General features: G+C 36.7%; 1 protein-coding gene across 2 annotated transcripts in view; it reads left to right on the forward strand.

Moving 5' to 3' along the window:
* Window positions 1-10000: 10000 nt before the first annotated feature.
* Window positions 10001-21806, forward strand: part of LOC309965576 (small acidic protein) — a 29814-nt gene continuing 18008 nt past the window's right edge. Inside the window, exons 1-2 of one of the 2 annotated variants that reach the window (XM_082845127.1) lie at window positions 10001-10199; window positions 15041-15124. In XM_082845127.1, the coding sequence (XP_082701253.1) occupies window positions 10137-10199; window positions 15041-15124 (147 nt within the window). In that variant the 5' untranslated portion in view covers window positions 10001-10136. The remainder of the gene's footprint in view (window positions 10200-15040; window positions 15125-21806) is intronic. The other variant, XM_082845128.1, reaches the window with a different exon arrangement.

Raw genomic sequence — 21806 nt, forward strand, 5'->3', positions numbered from 1 at the left:
TAAGATTTTATCTCTTTCTCTCTGAACTTTAATACAATGTCATTAGTATACATAGCCATTGGTATACTTGGTGTTTTGCACACCTCATTTTTTACCACAAAACATCTCAAAGATTTGGTTTCAAAACTGAAGGTAACTTCACATCTACTAGGATAGCTATAATTAAAAAAACCAGATAATAACAAGTATTGCCCAGGCTGTGGAGAAACTGGACCCTTCAAACATTGCTGGTGAGAATGTAAAATGGCACAGTCACTTTGGAAAACAATCTGACAGTTCTTCAAAAAGATAACCACTGAGTAACCTCATGACAGCAATTCCACTCCTAGACATACACCTATGAGAACTGAAAACATTTTCACACAAAAACTTGTACATAAATGTTCATAACAGCATTATTCATAATAGCCAAATAGTGGAAACAACCCAAATGCACATGAAGTGATGAATGAATAAACAAAATGTGGTATATGACACAATGGAATCCTATTCAGCTATAAAAAGGAATAAAGTACTGATACATGCCACAATATGAATGAACCCTGAAAACGTTATGCTAAGTCAAACTTAATCCCAAGAGACCACATATTGTATGATTCCATTTATATGAAATGGCTAGAATAGGCAAATCTATAGATTCAGAAAGTAGATTAGTGGCTGCCTAGGGCTTGGGGAAGTGGAAGGAAAAATTGCTGATGGATACATGGTTTCTTTAGAAGATGATAAAATTGATTTTGGTGATAATTGCACAACTCTGTGACTATATTACAAAAATATTTAATTGTGTACTTTAAATAGGTGAATTATGTGGTATGTGAATTATATCTCAATAAACCTGTTATTTAAAAGCCTAAAACTATGCCAAACTATTATTGATGGAAAATATTTGTAAAATAAAAACTGATGCAATAACAAAAATCTGTACCTAAATCCTAAATTATATTATCCTGAAAGTGAGGGAGGGAAGAAAAGGGCAAAGGGAAAAGTGTTAAATTCTTCACACATTTGACAGGGGAGTCAGGAGACACTGAGATATTGTTTTAATCTTGATTAGAGTAAAAACTAAAGTATAACCATTAATAATATTGAAAACAAAATGTATATCCTTCAAATTAATAGAAAAAAGAAACTAGAAGGATTTACATTTAGATGTTAACTAGTTACCTCACAACTATGGCACTATGAGTGATTTTTATTTCCTCTTCATTTTCCACATTTTCTACAAAGGGTTGTTTTATCTTCATGTAAGTCTGCTTACCTTTGTGACTCTGACTTTTTTAAAATCTAATTTTATTTACTTATGTATTCACTTATGGTTAATTTTTAATATGCTAATAGATTCAGGTAATTTAAAATTCAAAAGATACAAAAAGGATGGTGAAAAGTCTTGCTGCTACCAGTGCACTCAGCCCCCAGCCACCACCACAAGCATGGAGTCTACAAATATTAGCAGTTACTTCTTGGGTATCTTTGTTGACATATTTGATGCATATATATTAATTCTTTTCTGTCTTTTTAATACAAATGCAGTATAACGTATACACTGTTTTGTATCTTCCTTTTTTCATTCAACAATGTATCTTAGAGATTGTCCCATATCAGTACCTGCAGAGCTTCCTCTTTCTTTTTAATGGCTACATGGTAGTTCACTGTACGGATTACCATACTTTATTGAGCCTCATATTCACATACTACTTTTATAATTGGCAAGAACAGCAAAGTGATTTTGGAGAAAAAACTATCTATCTTTTAATCTCAGGCTCTTCTTCCTCATTCTACTTTTTTTTTTTTTCTTTTCCAAGTAACTGTCTTCTACATGTTCACTGGGTGAATGCAATCACTCTACTAGTTTGCCCATCATATCTAGATGGGTGATTTCCACATTTATGGCTCTCTCCTAACTTTGAAGCCCATATTTCTAACCGTCTACTAGACAACTTCACTTGGTATTCCACTAATACTTTAAATTTAACATGTCTAAAATTAAAAACTTCTTACCACATAAACCTACTCCTCTCTCACCACATTCATTCATATATTAATACAATAAAATTTTATTGAATCATGGTTTATACACAAGACATGATGCTAATCTTAGATCCTATCCAAAAGAATCTTACAGCCTAGAATAGCCAGCAAGACATATATCTTTGTTCATACCTCTGTGATAGCACATATATTTTTGTTGTAAATAATGATGACAGACTAACCAAGATAAATAAAAGGTAGTAGTAGAAAATAATATTGGAATGGATGTTGAGGTCAGAATATAGACCCTTAATTATAGGCTTAATTATATCAACTTAAATCTGTATAAAATGGAAAGCTCCAGAAGTTTTTGAGCAGGAGAGTGTCTACATTCCATTTTCAGATGATGGATCCCGCCATGATGTGTAACATGGATTTAACTGGGGAACTATTCAAGGATGGGAGAAGGATATAATAAATCTATTAAACAGATGATTTGAACCTGAACAGACAGTGGAAGACTGAAACTCAAGGCTTTGATCAGGCTGGCTTTGATCAGGCTACAGAGTTTTGTCTCGGAATATGATACTTTTGTGCTTATCAGGTTTCAGTCACACAAGACACTAACCATTTCCAAATACATGCCCCACCCTGCCTCCACTGTTTTCCAAGGCCTAGCTCAAAAACTTTTGGGGAAGAATTTCCCCTTTTCCCTCAGCTAAAATGAACTGCTGTAACTTACTGGTGCCATTTAATCATTCTTCCCCCACCAAACTGTAAACTCCTTGAGGTAAGGGATTACTTATTATTTATTCTGGTTTTCCAGAAATTTAGCACACTGCCTGACACATACTAAGTACCCTATATAAATGTTGAGTTATACTGGCACAGTGGAAAGTGCATGGGTTTTTGGAGTTTGACAGACTCAAGGACTCAATCCCACCTGAACCACTCGCTCGGTAACTCTATGATTATGGGCAAGTATTTAACATTTCTTAAGCTTCATTATCTATAAAATAAAGATTCTTGCAAATTGTTGTGAAGCTTTGATATCAGTTATTTAAAAAGCACCTAGCAAAGTATATAGCACATAGTGGAATTCAATATATAATAGTTATAATAATGGCTTCAGGATTTTTTTTTTAGTCTCAAGTAAAACAGCAGATTTTTTTTGTACAGAGCTTTTATTTCTTCTTTAGGTTTGTTAACTATGCTCAGTTATGACTCCCCTTAGTTGAGGGATATCAATGTATGCACTCAACAAATGTTTATGAATGCCTACTACATGCTAAGCATTGAGTATATAAAACTGAGGAAGGCATGGTCTCTATACTCAGGAAAATTATTTTAAAATCCTATTAGTAACAGGGTCTCCTTTCCTTGTCTTTACTACCCAAGAAAGAAGGACACTGCAGAGTTTCTGGGCCTTATACGAGATACAACTCTGTTACACTGTATAATTTCATATTTCCTATATTAATTTAAAAAATATTAACTACCCTGTGGCAGGCATTGTCCTAGAAGATACAGAAACAAAAAAAATGAAGATGGAACAGTTCCAATCCTGAAGAAGGTATTTTAGAGTATCTTCTTGTTTTTAAAAACAAGGAAGAATGCACCCAACATAGGACCACCTCAATACATAAGGCAAATACTAACAGCCATAAAAGGGGAAATCGACAGTAACACATTCATAGTAGGGGACTTTAACACCCCACTTTCACCAATGGACAGATCATCCAAAATGAAAATAAATAAGGGAACACAAGCTTTAAATGATACACTAAACAATATGGACTTAATTGATATTTATAAGACATTCCATCCAAAAACAACAGAATACACATTTTTCTCAAGTGCTCATGGAACATTCTCCAGGATAGATCATATCTTGGGTCACAAATCAAGCCTTGGTAAATTTAAGAAAATTGAAATTGTATCAAGTATCTTTTCCGACCACAATGCTATAAGACTAGATATCAATTACAGGAAAAGATCTGTAAAAAATACAAACACATGGAGGCTAAACAATACACTACTTAATAACGAAGTGATCACTGAAGAAATCAAAGAGGAAATAAAAAAATACCTAGAAACAAATGTCAATGGAGACACGACGACCCAAAACCTATGGGATGCAGCAAAAGCAGTTCTAAGAGGGAAGTTTATAGAAAAACAATCCCACCTTAAGAAACAGGAAACATCTCGAATAAACAACCTAACCTTGCACCTAAAGCAATTAGAGAAAGACGAACAAAAAAGCCCCAAAGTTAGCAGAAGGAAAGAAATCATAAAGATCATATCAGAAATAAATGAAAAAGTAATGAAGGAAACAATAGCAAAGATCAATAAAACTAAAAGCTGGTTCTTTGAGAAGATAAACAAAATTGATAAACCATTAGCAAGGCTCATCAAGAAAAAAAGGGAGAAAACTCAAATCAATAGAATTAGAAATGAAAAAGGAGAAGTAACAACTGACACTGTAGATATACAAAAGATCATGAGAGATTACTACAAGCAACCATATGCCAATAAAATGGACAACCTGGAAGAAATGGACAAATTCTTAGAAATGCACAACCTGCCAAGACTGAATCAGGAAGAAATAGAAAATATGAACAGACCAATCACAAGCACTGAAATTGAAACTGTGATTAAAAATCTTCCAACAAACAAAAGCCCAGGACCAGATGGCTTCACAGGTGAATTCTATCAAACGTTTAGAGAAAAGCTAATACATATCCTTCTCAAACTCTTCTAAAATATAGCAGAGGGAGGAACACTCCCAAACTCATTCTACGAGGCCACCATCACCCTGAGACCAAAACCAGACAAAGATGTCACAAAGAAAGAAAACTACAGGCCAATATCACTGATGAACAGAGATGCAAAAATCCTCAACAAAATACTAACAAACAGAATCCAACAGCACATTAAAAGGATCATACGCCATGATCAAGTGCGGTTTATTCCAGGAATGCAAGGATTCTTCAATATACGCAAATCAATCAATGTGATACACCATATTAACAAATTGAAGGAGAAAAACCATATGATCATCTGAATAGATGCAGAGTAAGCTTTCGACAAAATTCAACACCCATTTATAATAAAAACACTGCAGAAAGTAGGCATAGAGGGAACTTTCCTCAACATAATAAAGGCCATATATGACAAACCCACAGCCAACATTGTCCTCAATGGTGAAAAACTGAAACCATTTCCACTAAGATCAGGAACAAGACAAGGTTGCCCACTCTGACCACTATTATTCAACGTAGTTTTGGAAGTTTTAGCCACAGCAATCAGAGAAGAAAAAGAAATAAAAGGAATTCAAATCAGAAAAGAAGAAGTAAAGCTGTCACTGTTTGCAGATGACATGATACTATACATAGAGAATCCTAAAGATGCTACCAGAAAACTGCTAGAGCTAATCAATGAATTTGGTAAAGTAGCAGGATAAAAAATTAATGCACAGAAATCTCTGGCATTCCTATATACTAATGATGAAAAATCTGAACGTGAAATCAAGAAATCACTCCCATTTACCATTGAAACAAAAAGAATAAAATATCTAGGAATAAACTTACCTAAGGAGACAAAAGACCTGTATGCAGAAAATTATAAGACACTGATGAAAGAAATTAAAGATGATACAAATAGATGGAGAGATATACCATGTTCTTGGATTGAAAGAATCAACATTGTGAAAATGACACTACTACCCACAGCAATCTATAGATTGAATGTAATCCCTATCAAACTACCACTGGCATTTTTCACAGAACTAGAACAAAAAATTTCACAATTTGTATAAGGGCTTCCCTGGTGGCGCAGTGGTTGAGAGTCCACCTGCCGATGCAGGGGACACAGGTTCGTGCCCCGGTCAGGGAGGATTGTACATGCCACGGAGCGGCTGGGCCCGTGAGCCATGGCCACTGAGCCTGCGCGTCCAGAGCCTTTGCTCTGCAATGGGAGAGGCCACAACAGTGCGAGGCCCGCATACCGCAAAAAACAAAAAAACAAAAAAAAATTTCACAATTTGTATGGAAACACAAAAGACCCCGAATAGCCAAAGCAATCTTGAGAACGAAAAATCAAGCTGGAGGAATCAGGCTCCCTGACTTCAGACTATACTACAAAGCTACAGTAATCGAGACAGTATGGTACTGGCACAAAAACAGAAATACAGATCAAAGAACAGGATAGAAAGCCCAGAGATAAACCCACGCACATATGGTCACCTTATCTTTGATAAAGGAGGCAAGAATATACAGTGGAGAAAAGACAGCCTCTTCAGTAAGTGGTGCTGGGAAAACTGGACAGGTACATGTAAAAGTATGAGATTAGAACACTCCCTAACACCACACACAAAAATAAGCTCAAAATGGATTAAAGACCTAAATTTAAGGCCAGAAATTATCAAACTCTTAGAGGAAAACATAGGCAGAACACTCTATGACATAAATCACAGCAAGATCCCTTTTGACCCACCTCCTAGAGAAATGGAAATAAAAATAAACAAATGGGACCTAATGAAACTTAAAAGCTTTTGCACAGCAAAGGAAACCATAAAGAAGACCAAAAGACAACCCTCAGAATGGGAGAAAATATTTGCAAATGAAGCAACTGACAAAGGGTTAATCTCCAAAATTTACAAGCAGCTCATGCAGCTCAATATCAAAAAAACCCAGCAACCCGGGCTTCCCTGGTGGCACAGTGGTTGAGAGTCCGCCTGCCGATGCAGGGGATGTGGGTTCGTGCCCTGGTCCAGGAGGATCCCACATGTCACGGAGCGGCTGGGCCCGTGAGCCATGGCCGCTAAGCCTGCGCATCCGGAGCCTGTGCTCCGCAACGGGAGAGGCCACAACAGTGAGAGGCCCGTGTACCGCAAAAAAAACAAACAAAAAACCCCAACCAACCGAATCCAAAAATGGGCAGAAGACCTAAACAGACATTTCTCCAAAGAAGATATACAGACTGCCAACAAACACATGAAAGAATGCTCAATATCATTAATCATTAGAGAAATATAAATCAAAACTACAATGAGATATCATCTCACACCGGTCAGAATGGCCATCATCAAAAAATCTAGAAACAATAAATGCTGGAGAGGGTGTGGAGAAAAGGGAACCCTCTTGCTCTGTTTGTGGGAATGTAAATTGATACAGCCACTATGGAGAACAGTATAGAGGTTCCTTAAAAAACTACAAACAGAACTACCACACGACCCAGCAATCCCACTACTGGGCATATACCCTGAGCAAACCATAATTCAAAAAGAGTCATGTACCACAATGTTCATTGCAGCTCTATTTAGAATAGCCAGGAGATGGAAGCAACCTAAGTGTTCATCATCGGATGAATAAATAAAGAAGATGTGGCACATATATACAATGGAATATTACTCAGCCATAAAAAGAAACGAAATTGAGTTATTTGTATTGAGGTGGATGGACCTAGAGTCTGTCATACAGAGTGAAGTAAGTCAGAAAGAGAAAAACAAATGCCGTATGCTAATACATATATATGGAATCTAAGAAAAAAAAAAGGTCATGAAGAACCTAGGGGTAAGACAGGAATGGAGACGCAGACCTACTGGAGAATGGACTTGAGGATGTGGGGAGGGCGAAGGGTAGGCTGTGACAAAGTGAGAGAGTGGCATGGACATATATACACTACCAAACGTAGAATAGCTAGCTAGTGGGAAGCAGCCACATAGCACAGGGAGATCAGCTCAGCGGTGCTTTGTGATCACCTAGAGGGGTGGGATAGGGAGGGTGGGAGGGAGGGAGACCCAAGAGGGAAGAGATATGGGAACATGTGTATATGTATAACTGATTCACCATGTTATAAAGCAGAAACTAACACACCATTGTAAAGCAATTATACTCCAATAAAGATGTTAAAAAAAATACAAGGAAAAAGAGTATTACCGAGTTTTTCTGCCACATATGCAGTTCTATTACACTGCATAATTTCATCCTTAACTATAGCCTTCTGTATATGAAACTGAATAAAATCTGATGAAACGATCCAGACTTTATTATCTCCTACGTTACTTCTTGGATTTTAATCTTGTTTTATGATAACTTGAAAATTTAGCCATCCAAGTGCCAACAATTCTGGTGAAGAAATAAAAGGTCACTAGCTCATTAAACTTTTCTGGACTTTCATCAATTAGTAAAGTTTGAACTATTTACTAACTACTAACCTTATTGATGGCCCTTTTTTATTTCAGAATTCTTTCAGAAGTCTACATTACCTATTCAGCCATCCTATTTGTTTATTGATAACAAAAGTAAGGATTCTAAATTATATATATTATAGTCTGTCAAACCCTTTGAGTATGAACTGTAGTCCATCCTAGAAAATTCTGTAACTTAACTGTATTTCATTGTAGTTATGATAATAGAAACTTGGTAGAATCATGGAGTTAGACAAAGCACTATAAATAATTTAATTAATAGTAAAGAGCAAGCAACCACTTCCCAAAAATACCTTTTCTCCTCATGGGTTTACTCTTCTCCTCCTTAAGGTTTATTCTTACCACAGAACTAATTGATAAAGATACCCTTGCTTGGTTATAAAATATGACCCTACCTTAGATTTTTAAAAATATTACCCTAATTAGAATTGTTATTCCTTTGCTTCCAAAATAAAAGAGCAAAATTTGAATACATGACTGCATAAGTTAAAGAACTGTCTTCCACTAGTCACAGTTCTATAAAAGATTCAGTGATCATCTGAAATCTAGGAAAGTAATACTATTTCTGCACAGGCAGGCAAACTAGTGTAACTGCTGAGATCATAAGCTAATAGTTAAGCAGTTTCACAGACTGCTCTCAGTACCAAAATGCACTCTTCATCTGTATTGTCTGTACAGACTGTACTTACTTCTGTTTTAGAACAAAATTAAAATTCTGAACAAGGTCAGAAAGCTTCAGAATAAGTAAGGAAAAAGGAGGTTCAGATTCAGGCCTAGTTAAAACTTCAGATACCTTGACACTCCATGAATTAAACTCCAGTATCCTAGTAATACCTATAGATTCAGTGCTTTCTTTCTGACAGTGGTTGGTGGGGAGAGGGGAGATGGGGGAAGGGCTGCTTAATGGGTATTGACAGTTCCTTTTGGGGTGATGAAAATGTCTTGGAACTAGGAAGAGGTGACGGTTGCACAGCACTGTTTATGTACTAAGTGCTACTTAACTGTACACTTTAAAATGGTTAATTTTGTATAATGTTAATTTCACCTCAATTTTTTTTAAAGTAAATATTTCTTAAAAAGAAAAGAAAAAGATACAGGGCTTTTTCGCAGAGATGGACTTCACTTTGAAAAGGCCCCCAAAGTACAAAGCCTACATACCAGCAGCGAGGTTGAAGAGGGTCACTCCCACTTCACAGAAAGCCGCATGGAAAGCTTACAGGATTCCCTCATATGAACCTTGGTTACAATAATGGCCAATTAAGTGGCATTTATCACCAATATGAACTCATTTCAGTGACAATGAGAAAGCGGGAAAATGTTTGGCGGGAGTTTTTTAAAAGCTGCCCCACCGATTTAGAAATCACCTACGAGCAATAGAGAACACCACGGGGGAAACGGTAGGAGCCATATTTTTTTCTGAACGGTTTTTGTCTTGCGGTGACTGTACTCGTGAGGATTCAATAAGCCTCAAACATTACCTTTAAACCTAGGTGCTTAACTATAACGAATGCATTTGTCAATGGGGCAGCGTCTCACAGGAAAATGCGAAAAGCCAGCCTAAGTCTCTTTCTGTAGCGACGAAGCTTGAGCACAAGGATCACCGCCATATCCACCCGACGAAAAGCTCCCTCCACCAGCCGAGGAAGACGCAGCTTCGGCGGGCACTCCCGCCACACAGCGCGAGCTGCGCCGCTGTGCTTCCTGGGATTTGTAGTTTTAGTCAACCCTCCGTCCCCTTTGTTCAGGCGGTATGTGGTGAACCAGAAAACTACAACTCCCAGAGTGCTCCGGGGTGGAGAGCGCACGCGGCGGTGACGACAGTGGCGGAGAAGACCCGGAGAGGCTCTGCGTTGTGGAGTGGCGCTCCTTGGGCTGGTGGCGGACTGCAGGCTGCTGGCGCTGCGGCTGAGGAGAACGGCGAGTGGGTTCGGCATTTCCCGTTGGGGTCTCCGCAACGATGAGTGCTGCCAGAGAGTCCCATCCGCACGGGGTGAAGCGTTCAGCCTCCCCAGACGACGATGTAAATAACAATGGCGGAGTGGTGGAGGGTTGAGGCCTACTAAAGGCTGGGGTAGGCCGGGAAGGGTGGATGAAGACGGAGGAAGCGTCTGAGGTGACCTGAAGGGGGAGGGCCGAGGGGAAGGACCCAGAAGAATGGGAGATATCCCTTTTGCTTAATTTGAGTTGGAATGTTTGAAGAGGTCCGCATGCTAAGAGCCGGAGGCCTGCGTAGGAAGGGGAATCGAGGAAGGAAATCCTGAATGGTTGAGAAGTGAAAGAGCTTAGTCAAGGGACCATGTTTGCCTGTTCGTGGGCTGATGAAGCTTCTTTATGGGGCCTTTCTATTCAGTAGAAACGGCAAGATCCTCCCTGTTTTAGGCTTAAAATGCTGCTGTGATAAAGTCAAGATGTTCATGCAAATTTGGACAGATTTTTCTGGCCGGGATTATTTTTGCAATGTACTGTTAAGAGTTAAACTTAACTGTACTATTAAGAGTAAACCAATAAAATATTGAACAGAAAAATGGTACCAGGGGAATAATTTGGTTCTGGCGCTCCGTACTGAGGCCTAATACGTTGAGACGTAGAAGCCCGTTTCGATGTCAAGTACCTCTCTTCCCTCTCCTCCCTCCCCCTACAGTTGCCAGTTTAAATTGCAAAGCATTCATTCCTTAAAGTAAACCATTAAATATTTACTGCTGTGCCAGGTGTTGGGAATTCAAAGATGAATAACTGTGGTGTTTATCCTAGGCCTTTTGTGTGTTTGTACTAGCCCCTAGCGCGGTGTCATGGATGCTGCAGTAACCAGTAAACGTAAAACTGGGTCCTTCATACAATGGATAAATGCCATGGAAACGTTGATGGGGAAACGGGGGGGGGGGCGATGGAGAGGTCATAGTTAAGAGTGAAGAAGGGAGGACATCTGGTTTTCTTTAGGTTGTTTAAAGTGCTGTCAATTTCTGAATGTGTAGAGTTTATTTTCTATAGTGCAGTTGAGTTCCTTTCATAATATTTTACTTTGCGAACTATAGAAAGCTCACTGAACACTGTTAGTGCATCAGTTGTAGCAAATGAGATGATGTTAAGACTCATCCCTCTTCGGGTAAGTGGTGGGGTTAGGTCCAGAATAGTAAGGCTCTTTACTGAAATTGATTTTAGCTGTGCAGAAAGATTAGTAATCAGTAAAGATTTGGGGACAAATAGTTATATAGTGAGATTTATTCATTCCTGCTGTTCCTCCCTACAACTGGTTTTGAGATCTTTTCTTGTTAATGTGGTAGGCCAGTACCTACCAGGAATGTATCTAGGCTTTTGAGTAACTTGGGTGCCCTTTTAAAAACTATTACATTGTTTTCCTCCTGGTATTTAACTGTGACTTGATTGCTAGAATGTCAAGCACCTGTTTTGCTAGAATCAAAGAAATAATCTTTTTGACACAAAACTCTAGGTAATGTTAGGTAATTTAACAAAGTTAAAGGGATTAAGTAATTAAATCTCTACAGCTTTTGATGGGATCAGTTTAAACTAGATGACCTTTAAGACCTTTTCCAATCCTATAAGCATTTTCTTTAAAAGAGGTGGTTACAGTTGCAATTCAAGATTAGGTCCTAGGACCTTCACACGTTATCTGAAAAGGATTATGTTGCTAATTCTATATTTTAGTGCAATACAGTAGTAACTTGTCCCTTGACGGTGATTTTTTTTTTTAGTCAGTTTCTTTAATATTAATTTTATTTTTGTTGGTAATTGGGAGTTATCTTTAAGTGCTTGTGTTTTTAATCTTTTAAGCATAATATATATTTTTAATAGATTTATTCTATTTATTGGCTACGTTGGGTCTTTGTTGCTGTGCGCGGGCTTTCTCTAGTTGTGGAGAGCGGGGTCTACTCTTCGTTGCGGTGCAAGGGCTTCTCATTGCAGTGGCTTCTCTTGTTGCAGAGCACGGGCTCTAGGGGCACAGGCTGCAGTAGTTGTGGCTCACAAGCTCTAGAGCGCAGGCTCAGTAGTTGTGGCGCACGGGCTTAGTTGCCCTACGGCATGTGGGATCTTCCCAGACCAGGGCTCGAACCCGTGTCCCCTGCATTGGCAGGCGGATTCTTAACCACTGCGCCACCAGGGAAGCCCCAGAATATAATATATTTGTTTTTTAAATATATGTCTACGTTTAGAAAATAACCCAATTATAGTGTGTAGTTGGTCAGCAATTTCTAATAAACCTCTGCATGTAAAAGATAATCAAAGTTTTCTTTGCCCACTGACCTCACACATTTAATGGGGGTAACAAATCATTGAATCCAGTTGTAGGAAAACGCTGACAATGGTAGAAATAAATTCTAAGAGTTACTACAGGGTGTACTGAGGAGGAGGTAAATTGACTGCTGTTCTATAATAAGGGTATTAAGGATGAAGCCAACTTAAAAATGGTTTCATTGGTTTGATTGGAGGGGAGAATTGAAAGCTATCTTTCAGGAAGTAAGAGGAATGGGGAGGTTAATTTTAGTAACTGTTGGAGAATCTTTAAGAATGTATCAGGCACCCATGTGATTTTTAGAATGCAGCACTTGAGCAAGGTACTTGCTACTCTATGCCAGGTCCAGGGAACAGTGATTTAGTGAGAATCAGAACTTAAGCCTCACTGGTACTTTGTTTTTTGGTTTTTTGTTTTGTTTTAACTATATTGAGCCAGAAACAGTTAAGAACTAACTAGTCTATGAAAAAATATGAACTGTCAGATGGAAAGAAGTAGAGATTTGGAACTTAGGTAGCCAAAAGGAATAGCCATAAGTGGGTGTCCAGTATGGTACAAATACTTCAACTCTCATATGCCCAGGAGGGATGGTCATCATTGTTTGATATATGTATTATTCTATTAGTCTTTTATGAATAATATTCAGAAGAATAAAAGGATAGTAAAAACAACTTTATTAGAAATTTTGATATGAACTGAACCATAGCAAACCTAGTTTTCTTGATTTTTCACTATATATATACCCAAAATGTTCAGCATTTTCTGAATATAGCTAACAGCTTATCAGTTGTCATGTGTGAAGCTGAAACATATAATTTCAGATTTCAAATATGTTTCTAATAGATTTTAGCTTTATTTTAGTTCTTGGATTTGCATCATTAAAATATGATACTTGAAGAATTTTTTTGAAGTGTTTTCATTGCTCATAGTTTTGTGTCAAACGGGGTTTGTCGTCTTTGCTCTATAATTGCAAAACATTTTCATTTTTAGATTATAAACTCAATTAGAATGATCAATCCAATGAATGTTTTTCATTTCTATATTCCTTCTAGTCACCTGCCCTCGGTACTTGTCCACTTACAAACCATATCAAGTAAATTTTGGTGTACAAATATCATAAAAGATGATATTAAATAGTCACATACCTCTTTAGAAAAACGGGATGGTCCAGGCTGTTGTAGCAATATTGCAAAATATTGCAAGATGAAGTTCTTCCTATTGAATGGCTTTCTAGATGAAAGTACCATATATTTTTGTTATTTTGTCTCTCATTGACTGCCGGTTGGAGAAAAGTTATCTAGTATTTCATCATCCAAAAACTCGTTTAATTGCAGTTAAGTTTGCCATTATCATTAGTTTAGACACTACCTGTCATTTTGCATTCACCTTGTTATTCGTCTAATAATTGTGAAATGCCTTCTGTCAGTTTTCAGTTTTTTACTCGGTTGTCATGAGTAGAAATTAAAATTTTCAGCTGGGTCCAAAGAGCTAGAAGCATACAACAGAGGGGTGATGTCTTCTTGAAAGATGATGCAGCACTTTGGACAACACGATGAGAAAACTTTTCTATCTTATTATTTTAGTCATTTTTAGCATATTTGGGAATGATTAATGAATTATAATGAAATAATTCTTAAATTTGTTTCAATATGTAGGGAAAAATATCGCTAGGATTCCATAATATATATTAGATTTATAAAAGGGTTCAATAGACCCATTTGATAATTACAAGATAGAATGAGTTCTATTCTTTTTTTTAAAAAAATTAGTAAATTTTCTCTTTGTTCTTTGGAAGACCTTTAAGTAAGAATAAAAGTCCTAACAGGTACTTCCCTGGTGGCACAGTGGTTAAGACTTTGCACTCCCAATGCCCGGGGCCTGGGTTTAATCCCTGGTCAGGGAACTAGATCCCACATGCATGCCACAACTAAGAGTTCGCATGCAGTAGCTAAGGAGGCAGCCTGCCACAACTAAGACTGGGCCCAACCAAATAAATATTAAAAAAAAAGTCCTCACACATCAGTCCTTACAAATAAGGAAAGTGTTCAAAAAAGAAACTAAAATTGGGTCCAGTTGACTCTGATATTGTACTGTTCTTTAGAATATCAATATAACCAGAGTTTTAAGTTCAGTTAACAGCTGTAGCAGCCTCCTGGGTTCAAAGTATTAGGTACCCTAGGGCCCTGCAAGGCTCTAAAGCAGTAGGTCTCAAAGTGTGGTACCCTACATCAGCAGCATCAGCATCTCTTAGGAATTTGTTAGAAGTGAAATAAATCTTCAAGCCCCACCCCAGATCTGCTAAGTTTGAAACTCTTGAGGTGTAGCCCAGCAGTTTGTGTTTTAACCAGCCCTCCAGGTAATTCTTATAGTATAAACTTTTGAAAACCAGATCTCTGGCTGCAAAAGAACTAAAGGACTTTCCCTTAAGGTAACAGAAAAGGAGTATATTCTAATTCGAATATTATGCATATGCTTAACTTCCTAAGCAAGAGTGAGTCCAGTTTATAGTGAAAACTGACAGGGGGAAAAAGCTTGGGATTTACTGGTAGACTCTAAATTTTTAAATATTTATTACTATGCAAAAAAGATTAATTGGCTAATTTCTTTTCCAGCTTGGATCTAGCAATTGGGAGGCAGCAGACTTAGGTAATGAAGAAAGAAAACAAAAGTTCTTGAGACTTATGGGTGCAGGAAAGGTAAGCATCAGACAGAATACATTTTTACCTTTTCTGTGAAAATAATGCCCTTTTTTATGTATGTTAAGTGAGAAGGAATGAATACACTTGGATCCCATTTTACTGTTCTGCATGACTACTTTAGGCTTTAGGAAATATAGCTGACCTCACTGAGCTGCTTCTAGGATTCTCAGTGCCACTGGGTGGTAATGTTTAGAGACTGCATAGAGAAAAAATTTGGTTTGAGGAGACTCTCGTGGAAGAAAGAAAACGTGAAAGTTCATGATTTGCCATCTGTTAGCCTGATAATTTGATACAAGGTAGTTCTGGTCAGACCATTTGGTAGGTCTTTCATATTTTATAGTTCCTTCCAGCCCTTGAAGTAGTAGCCAAGGGAATAGCCTTTGTCAAAAACTTAATTTTAAAAATGTTCAGTATATTTTGAAATCTTTTTAAGTTCGATTAACGTAATAGAAGATATAAAATATAGGTGCCAGGAAACATCACGTGTTGGAAAAAACTCTTGTTCCTAGCAATTAATTTTTACATGCAAATACAGTGATCTCTAAATACTGATTTTTTTTTGTAAGCAAGTACATTTATTTTCCTAACACTGTCCCAGTAATCTTTCTGCAAACCTGATGTGGAAGAAAAAGGAAAACTTTTTTCTCTTTTAAGCTCTTTAGAAATAAGTTCTGCCCTTTGTTTTTTATTTGTATGGGAATGCATTTTACCAACAGCTGTTGACTACTACATGCCAGGCACTGTACTAGGTCGTGGGTGGGGGGGTCACGTAGATCAGTAACATAAGTTTGGAGCTATCATGTGCTGGAGGAAACCAGATAATGACAATATAGAATTATAATTGCTATGGAAGAGCTATGCACATAATGCTGTGGAATCAACAGGCAAGGGAAGCTCACTCTGGCTTAGCAGCACAAGAAAGCTTCCCAGAAATAGAATTGATCTGAATCTGAGGGGATTAAGAGTTAGCCAGACTAGAACAGTAGATTTGGGCATAGGGAGAGATCATGTAAGATGTTAAGCCCTATACAAAGGAAGCATTTGTATAATATCACATTAATCCAGATTTCCCAATAATTTGTGATTTGTCATAGAAAGTAGTCTGAAGTTTCTCTTGGTTCATGCAAATAAAAGATTTTGCTAAGGATATATAAAGTAATAGTTTAAGGGTATGCTCAACCTAGTAGGATCACATTTCTTTAAGTACCTAGGAAGAAACACCCTAACATAAAATGTATGAAATTTAGCTACCAATAGTCAATTGTATCTCAATAAAACAGGGCGGGGGTGAGTGGAGAACAAATTGAAGAATTAAAAAAAAAATTTGGCTGCCGATCAATAGGCATAGCGTACGTTAAATTCTTTGCTAACAAGTGCAAAGATCATAGCTTTGATCTTTTACGTAGGCTGTTTAGATTCATACTGTTTTGTGGCCCCAAAGTACATTCCTAATCCTAGCCACTGAGTATTTTATTGGTCACAGGGAGAACCAGCTGAGAAAGTACGATAGACCAGTATAATACTATCATCTTAGAATAACTTGATGCCATTATGTATATTCAAATCTTGTTATGAGGTGTCTTCTGCAATAAAGGAACAAACTACTGAATTATTGATTTGCTTTTGTGCTAATAACATGTAAGGCAATAAGCATTAATGCTTGAACCTTTTCAGGAGTATCATCTTTGGGTATGGAGAATGTGTCATGATTTCACAATAGGGTGATTTGTTATTTACTATATACACAGATAATTGGTTAAGATTGCTTTGCAAAGTCAAATTTAATCTCACTTTCACTCAGTGAACAATTTCCCTTTTTTTTCAGTTGGTTTTTTTTTTCTTAATTGAGGTATAATTGATTTACAATGTTGTATTAGTTTCAGGTATACAGTGAAGTGATTCAGTTATGCATATATATAGATAGATTGATATTCTTTTTCAGATTCTTTTCCATTATAGTTTATTATAAGATCTTGAATATAGTTCCCTGTGCTATATAGTAGGACCTTGTTGTTTATCTATTATATATATATAGTAGTTTGTTAACCCAAAATTCCAAATTTATCCCTCCCACCTCCTTTCCCCTTTGGTAACCATAAGTTTGTTTTCTATGTAAGTCTGTTTCTGTTTTGTAAATAAGTTCATTTGTATCATAATTTTTAGATTTCACATGTAAGTGATACCATAATATTTATGTCTCTCTGTCTGACTTCACTTAGTATGATACTCTCTGGGTCCATCCATGTTGCTGCAAATGGCATTATTTCATTCCTTTTTATGGCTAAGTAGTATTTCATTGTGTGTGTGTGTGTGTGTGTACCACTTCTTCTTTATCCATTCACCTGTTGATGGACATTTAGGTTGCTTCCATGTCTTGGCTGTTGTAAATGCTGCTGCTATGAACATTGGGATGCATATATCTTTTTGATTTAGTTTTCTCTAGATATATGACCAGAAGTGGGATTGCTGGATCATGTGGTAACACTTAGTCTTTTAAGGAACATCCATACTGTTTTCCATAGTGGCCGCACCAATTTACATTCACACCAACAGCATCGGAGGGATCCTTTTTCTCCACACCCCCCTCCATTATTTATTATTTGTAGACTTTTTGATGATGACCATTCTGATCAGTGTGAGGTGATACCTCCTTGTAGTTTTGATTTGCATTTCTCTAGTAATTAGTGATATTGAGCATTGTTTCATGTGCCTGTTGGCCATCTGTTTGTCTTCTTTGGAGAAATGTCTATTTAGGTCTTCTACTCGTATGTTGATTGGGTTGGGTTGTTTTTGTTTGTTTTGTTTTGGGTATTGAGCTATATGAACTATTTGTATATTTTGGAAATTAATGCCTTGTTGGTTGCATCATTTGCAAATATTTTCTCTCATTCCATAGGTTGTCTTTTCATTTTGCTTATGGTTTCGTTTGCTCTGCAAAAGCTTTTAAGTTCAATTAGGTTCCATTTGTTTATTTTTGTTTTATTTCCATTACTCTAGGAGACGAATCCAAAAAAATAATGCTGCGATTTGTGTCAAAGAGTGTTTGGCCTGTGTTTTCCTCTAGGAGTTTTGTAGTATATGGTCTTACATTTATGTCTTTAATGCATTTTGAGTTTATATTTGTATATCGTATTAGAGAATGTCCTAATTTCATTCTTATGCATGTAGTTGTCCAGTTTTCCAAGCACCACTTCTTGAAATTAGTGGTCTTTTCTCCATTGTATATTCTTGCCTCTTTCATCATAGATTAATTGACCATAAGTGCATGGGATTATTTCTGGGCTTTCTATCCCGTTCCATTGATTTCTGTCTGTTTTTGTGCCAGTACCATACAGTTTTGATTACTGTAGCTTTGTAGTATAGTCTGAAGTCAGGGAGTGTGATTCCTCCAGCTCTGTTCTTAAAATTGTTTTGGCTATTTGGGGCCATACAAATTTTAAAATTATTTGTTCTAGTTCTGTGAAAAATGACATTGGTGATTTGATAGGGATTGCATTGAATCTGTAGATGGCCTTGGGAAGTATAGTCACTTTAATAATACGGAGTCTTCCACTTCAAGAACACGGTATATCTTTCCATCTGTTTGTGTCATCTTCAGTTTCTTCTATTAGCATCTTATAGTTTTCACAGTACAGTTCTTTTGCCACCTTAAGTAGGTTTATTCCTAGGTATTTTATTCTTTCTGATGTGATGGTAAATGGGGTTGTTTCTTTAATTTCTCTTTCTCATATTTCATTGTTACTGTATAGAAATACAACCAATTTCTGTATATTAATTTTTTATCCTGCAACTTTACCAAATTCATTGATGAGCTCTGGTAGTTTTCTGGTGGCATCTTTAGGATTTTCTATGTATAGTGTTATGTCATCTGCAAACAGTGACAGTTTTACTTCTTCCTTTCCAATTTGGATTTCTTTTATTTCTTTTTCTTGTCTGATTGCTGTGCCTAGGATTTCCAGTACTATGCTGAATAAAAGTGGCAAGAGTGGGCAGCCTTGTCTTGTTCCTGATCTTAGAGGGAATGGTTTCAGCTTTTCACCATTAAGTATGATGTTAGCTGTGGGTTTGTCATATATGGCCTTTATTATGTTGAGGTAGGTTCCCTCTATGCCCACTTTCTGGAGAGTTTTTATCATAAATGGATGTTGAATTTCATCAAAAGCTTTTTCTGCATTTATTGAGATTGTCAACTGAAAAAGTGCACAACCTAGAAGTTGAGAATTATGTTTTATTTGGCGGATTTTCTGAGGACTTAAGCCTAGAAGATAGCCTCTCAGATTGCTCTGAGGGACTGCTCCGAAGAGGTAAGGGAGGAACCAGGATGTATCGGAGTTTTGCAATAAAAACTGGATAGTTGGAACATCAAAAGATTACTGTTAATTAAAGAAACTGTTAAGGGAAACCAGACATGTCAAGTTAATGAATTTAACACTTTTCTACATCTAGGAAGATGCAAGACTGGACTCATTGAAATCATTCATTTGATTTGCACCTTAACTATCTAGGGCCAGTATCCTTCTTTTCTCCATTCTGAATCCCCACAGGGTGCACGGTTGGGAGTAGCTGCAATGGCTGCTGGTTTGATGGCTGCAACATCCTTTGTTTACTGATAGGGCAGCATTTTTCATTCACAGTGCTTCCCCTTGATCATAAATTCAACCAACATTTGGGAAGCATTTCATGATCAGTTTTGTCCCACAGTGCTAGGAAGGCTCATTCCTAGATCAGGCAAAGATTCTGTTGATAGGCCACTCAAATTTTTGGATTAGGACCTGTTAATAATCTAAAATTCTCTGGATCACCTATCTTGCTAGTCTGCTATGACCTAGAAAATGTTTTCTCTTGTTGCTTCTTTTCATACGAGAGTTGCACTGTTACAGTTATCCTGTGTAGAGTTTTTTATATACATATATATATATATATATTTGTGTGTGTGTTTGTGTATGATCAACTGTTTCAAGACCTTTAGCCATCATTAATTTTTTTGAAGACCTGGTTACACATTGGGTAAGAGACAATCTTATAAACTAGACAGGATAATTAATATAGTCAGTAACATTAATAAGGTCATAGTACGGCAGAGAGAGACACAGAGCATAAACAATTCAGGAACAAAGAGAACAAATTAAAACAATGATTAATAGATAACTAATAAGAACCTGCTGTATAAAAAATAAATTAAATTCAAAGAGAAAACAGTGATTAGTATAACTAGTTGTAATCTGGTCACAGTAAACCATCAAGTCCATAGGAGAGCCAGGTGGAGAAGCCAAATATGGAAGGATTAGGTAGAGAGGAAAAAATATGTTTTATTTTTGTTTATAAAAGAATACTTGATCAACTTGTAGGTCATAGCATAATAGAGGAAAAGTTTTTCTGGAAAACAAAGAGGAAAAGCCAATATATTTCCCCAAAAAAGTCATAAAGTTATAAATCATATTTATAAATTCATTCAGTCCCATGTAATTCCTGTTGATTTGGATGAAGTAGTCAGGTTTTACATTGGAGTTTTGTCATTTCTTACCCAGTTCAGTGGTATGATCTAAAAGTTATCAGAAACTTATACTTGTTAAAAAGTCCTTTTTATGAATCATCTTGAAGATCTTCCTTTTATAAAAGCATCAGACTAAAACAATGACTATTTATAAATGACAGGACTTAAAATGCCATGGTTAAAGATCTGATTACAATGCAGTTGACAAGGAACTTGGATATTTCGATAATAACTAGAATTATGATTGATAACATTATACCAGGATATCTCAGATTTTAGTAATTTCATATAAATTTTGGAATATCTGTATTAATGACATTTATACATACAATATAACATAAGGTTCATCACTAGTTACTTGCCAGTGCTTTGCAAGTATTGGTTGGCCAAAAAGTTCGTTTGGTTTTTCCATAGGTTGTCTCTAGTAGCACTTAGTTGTCTTTAATTTCATTCGAAACAATTTTGTTAGATTGTATTGTGACAGTTGTCATATCAGTGTGCATTTTAAAAAAACTTTATCAAAACTGGTGAATTTTTGTGTAGCCATTTTAATATTGAAGAGAAAAAAAAAGCAACAGTTTCGGCATATTATGCTTTATTATTTCAAGAAAGGTAGAAACACAACTAAAATGCAAAAAAAGATTTGTGCAGTGTATGGAGAAGGTACTGTGATAAAGTACCTTTGACTGATTGAATGTGTCAAAAGTGGTTTGCAAAGTTTTGTGCTGGAGATTTCTCGCCGTACGATGCTCCGTGGTCAGGTAGACCATTTGAAGTTGACAACAATCAAATCAAGACATTAATTGAGAACAGTCAATGTTACACCACATGGAAGATAGCCTACATAGTCAGAATATCCAAATCAAGCACTGAAAATCATTTCCACCAATTTGGTTATGTTCATCGCTTTGATGTTTGGGTTCCTCATAAGTGAAAAAAACCTTCTTGACCGTATTTCCACATGCGATTCTCTACTAAAACGTAACAAAAATGTTCCGTTTTTAAAACAAATTGTGATGGGTAATGGAAAGTGTATACTGTAGAATAATGTGAAATGGAAGAGATCATGGGGCAAGGGGAATAAACCACCATCAATCACACCAAAGGCCGGGCTTCATCCAAAGAAGGTGATGTTGTATATATGGTGGGATTGGAAGGGAGTCCTCTATTATGAGCTCCTTCCAG

The sequence above is a fragment of the Leucopleurus acutus genome, assembly GCF_964270905.1.
Source record: "Leucopleurus acutus genome assembly, chromosome: 8".
Lineage (NCBI taxonomy): Eukaryota > Metazoa > Chordata > Mammalia > Artiodactyla > Delphinidae > Leucopleurus > Leucopleurus acutus.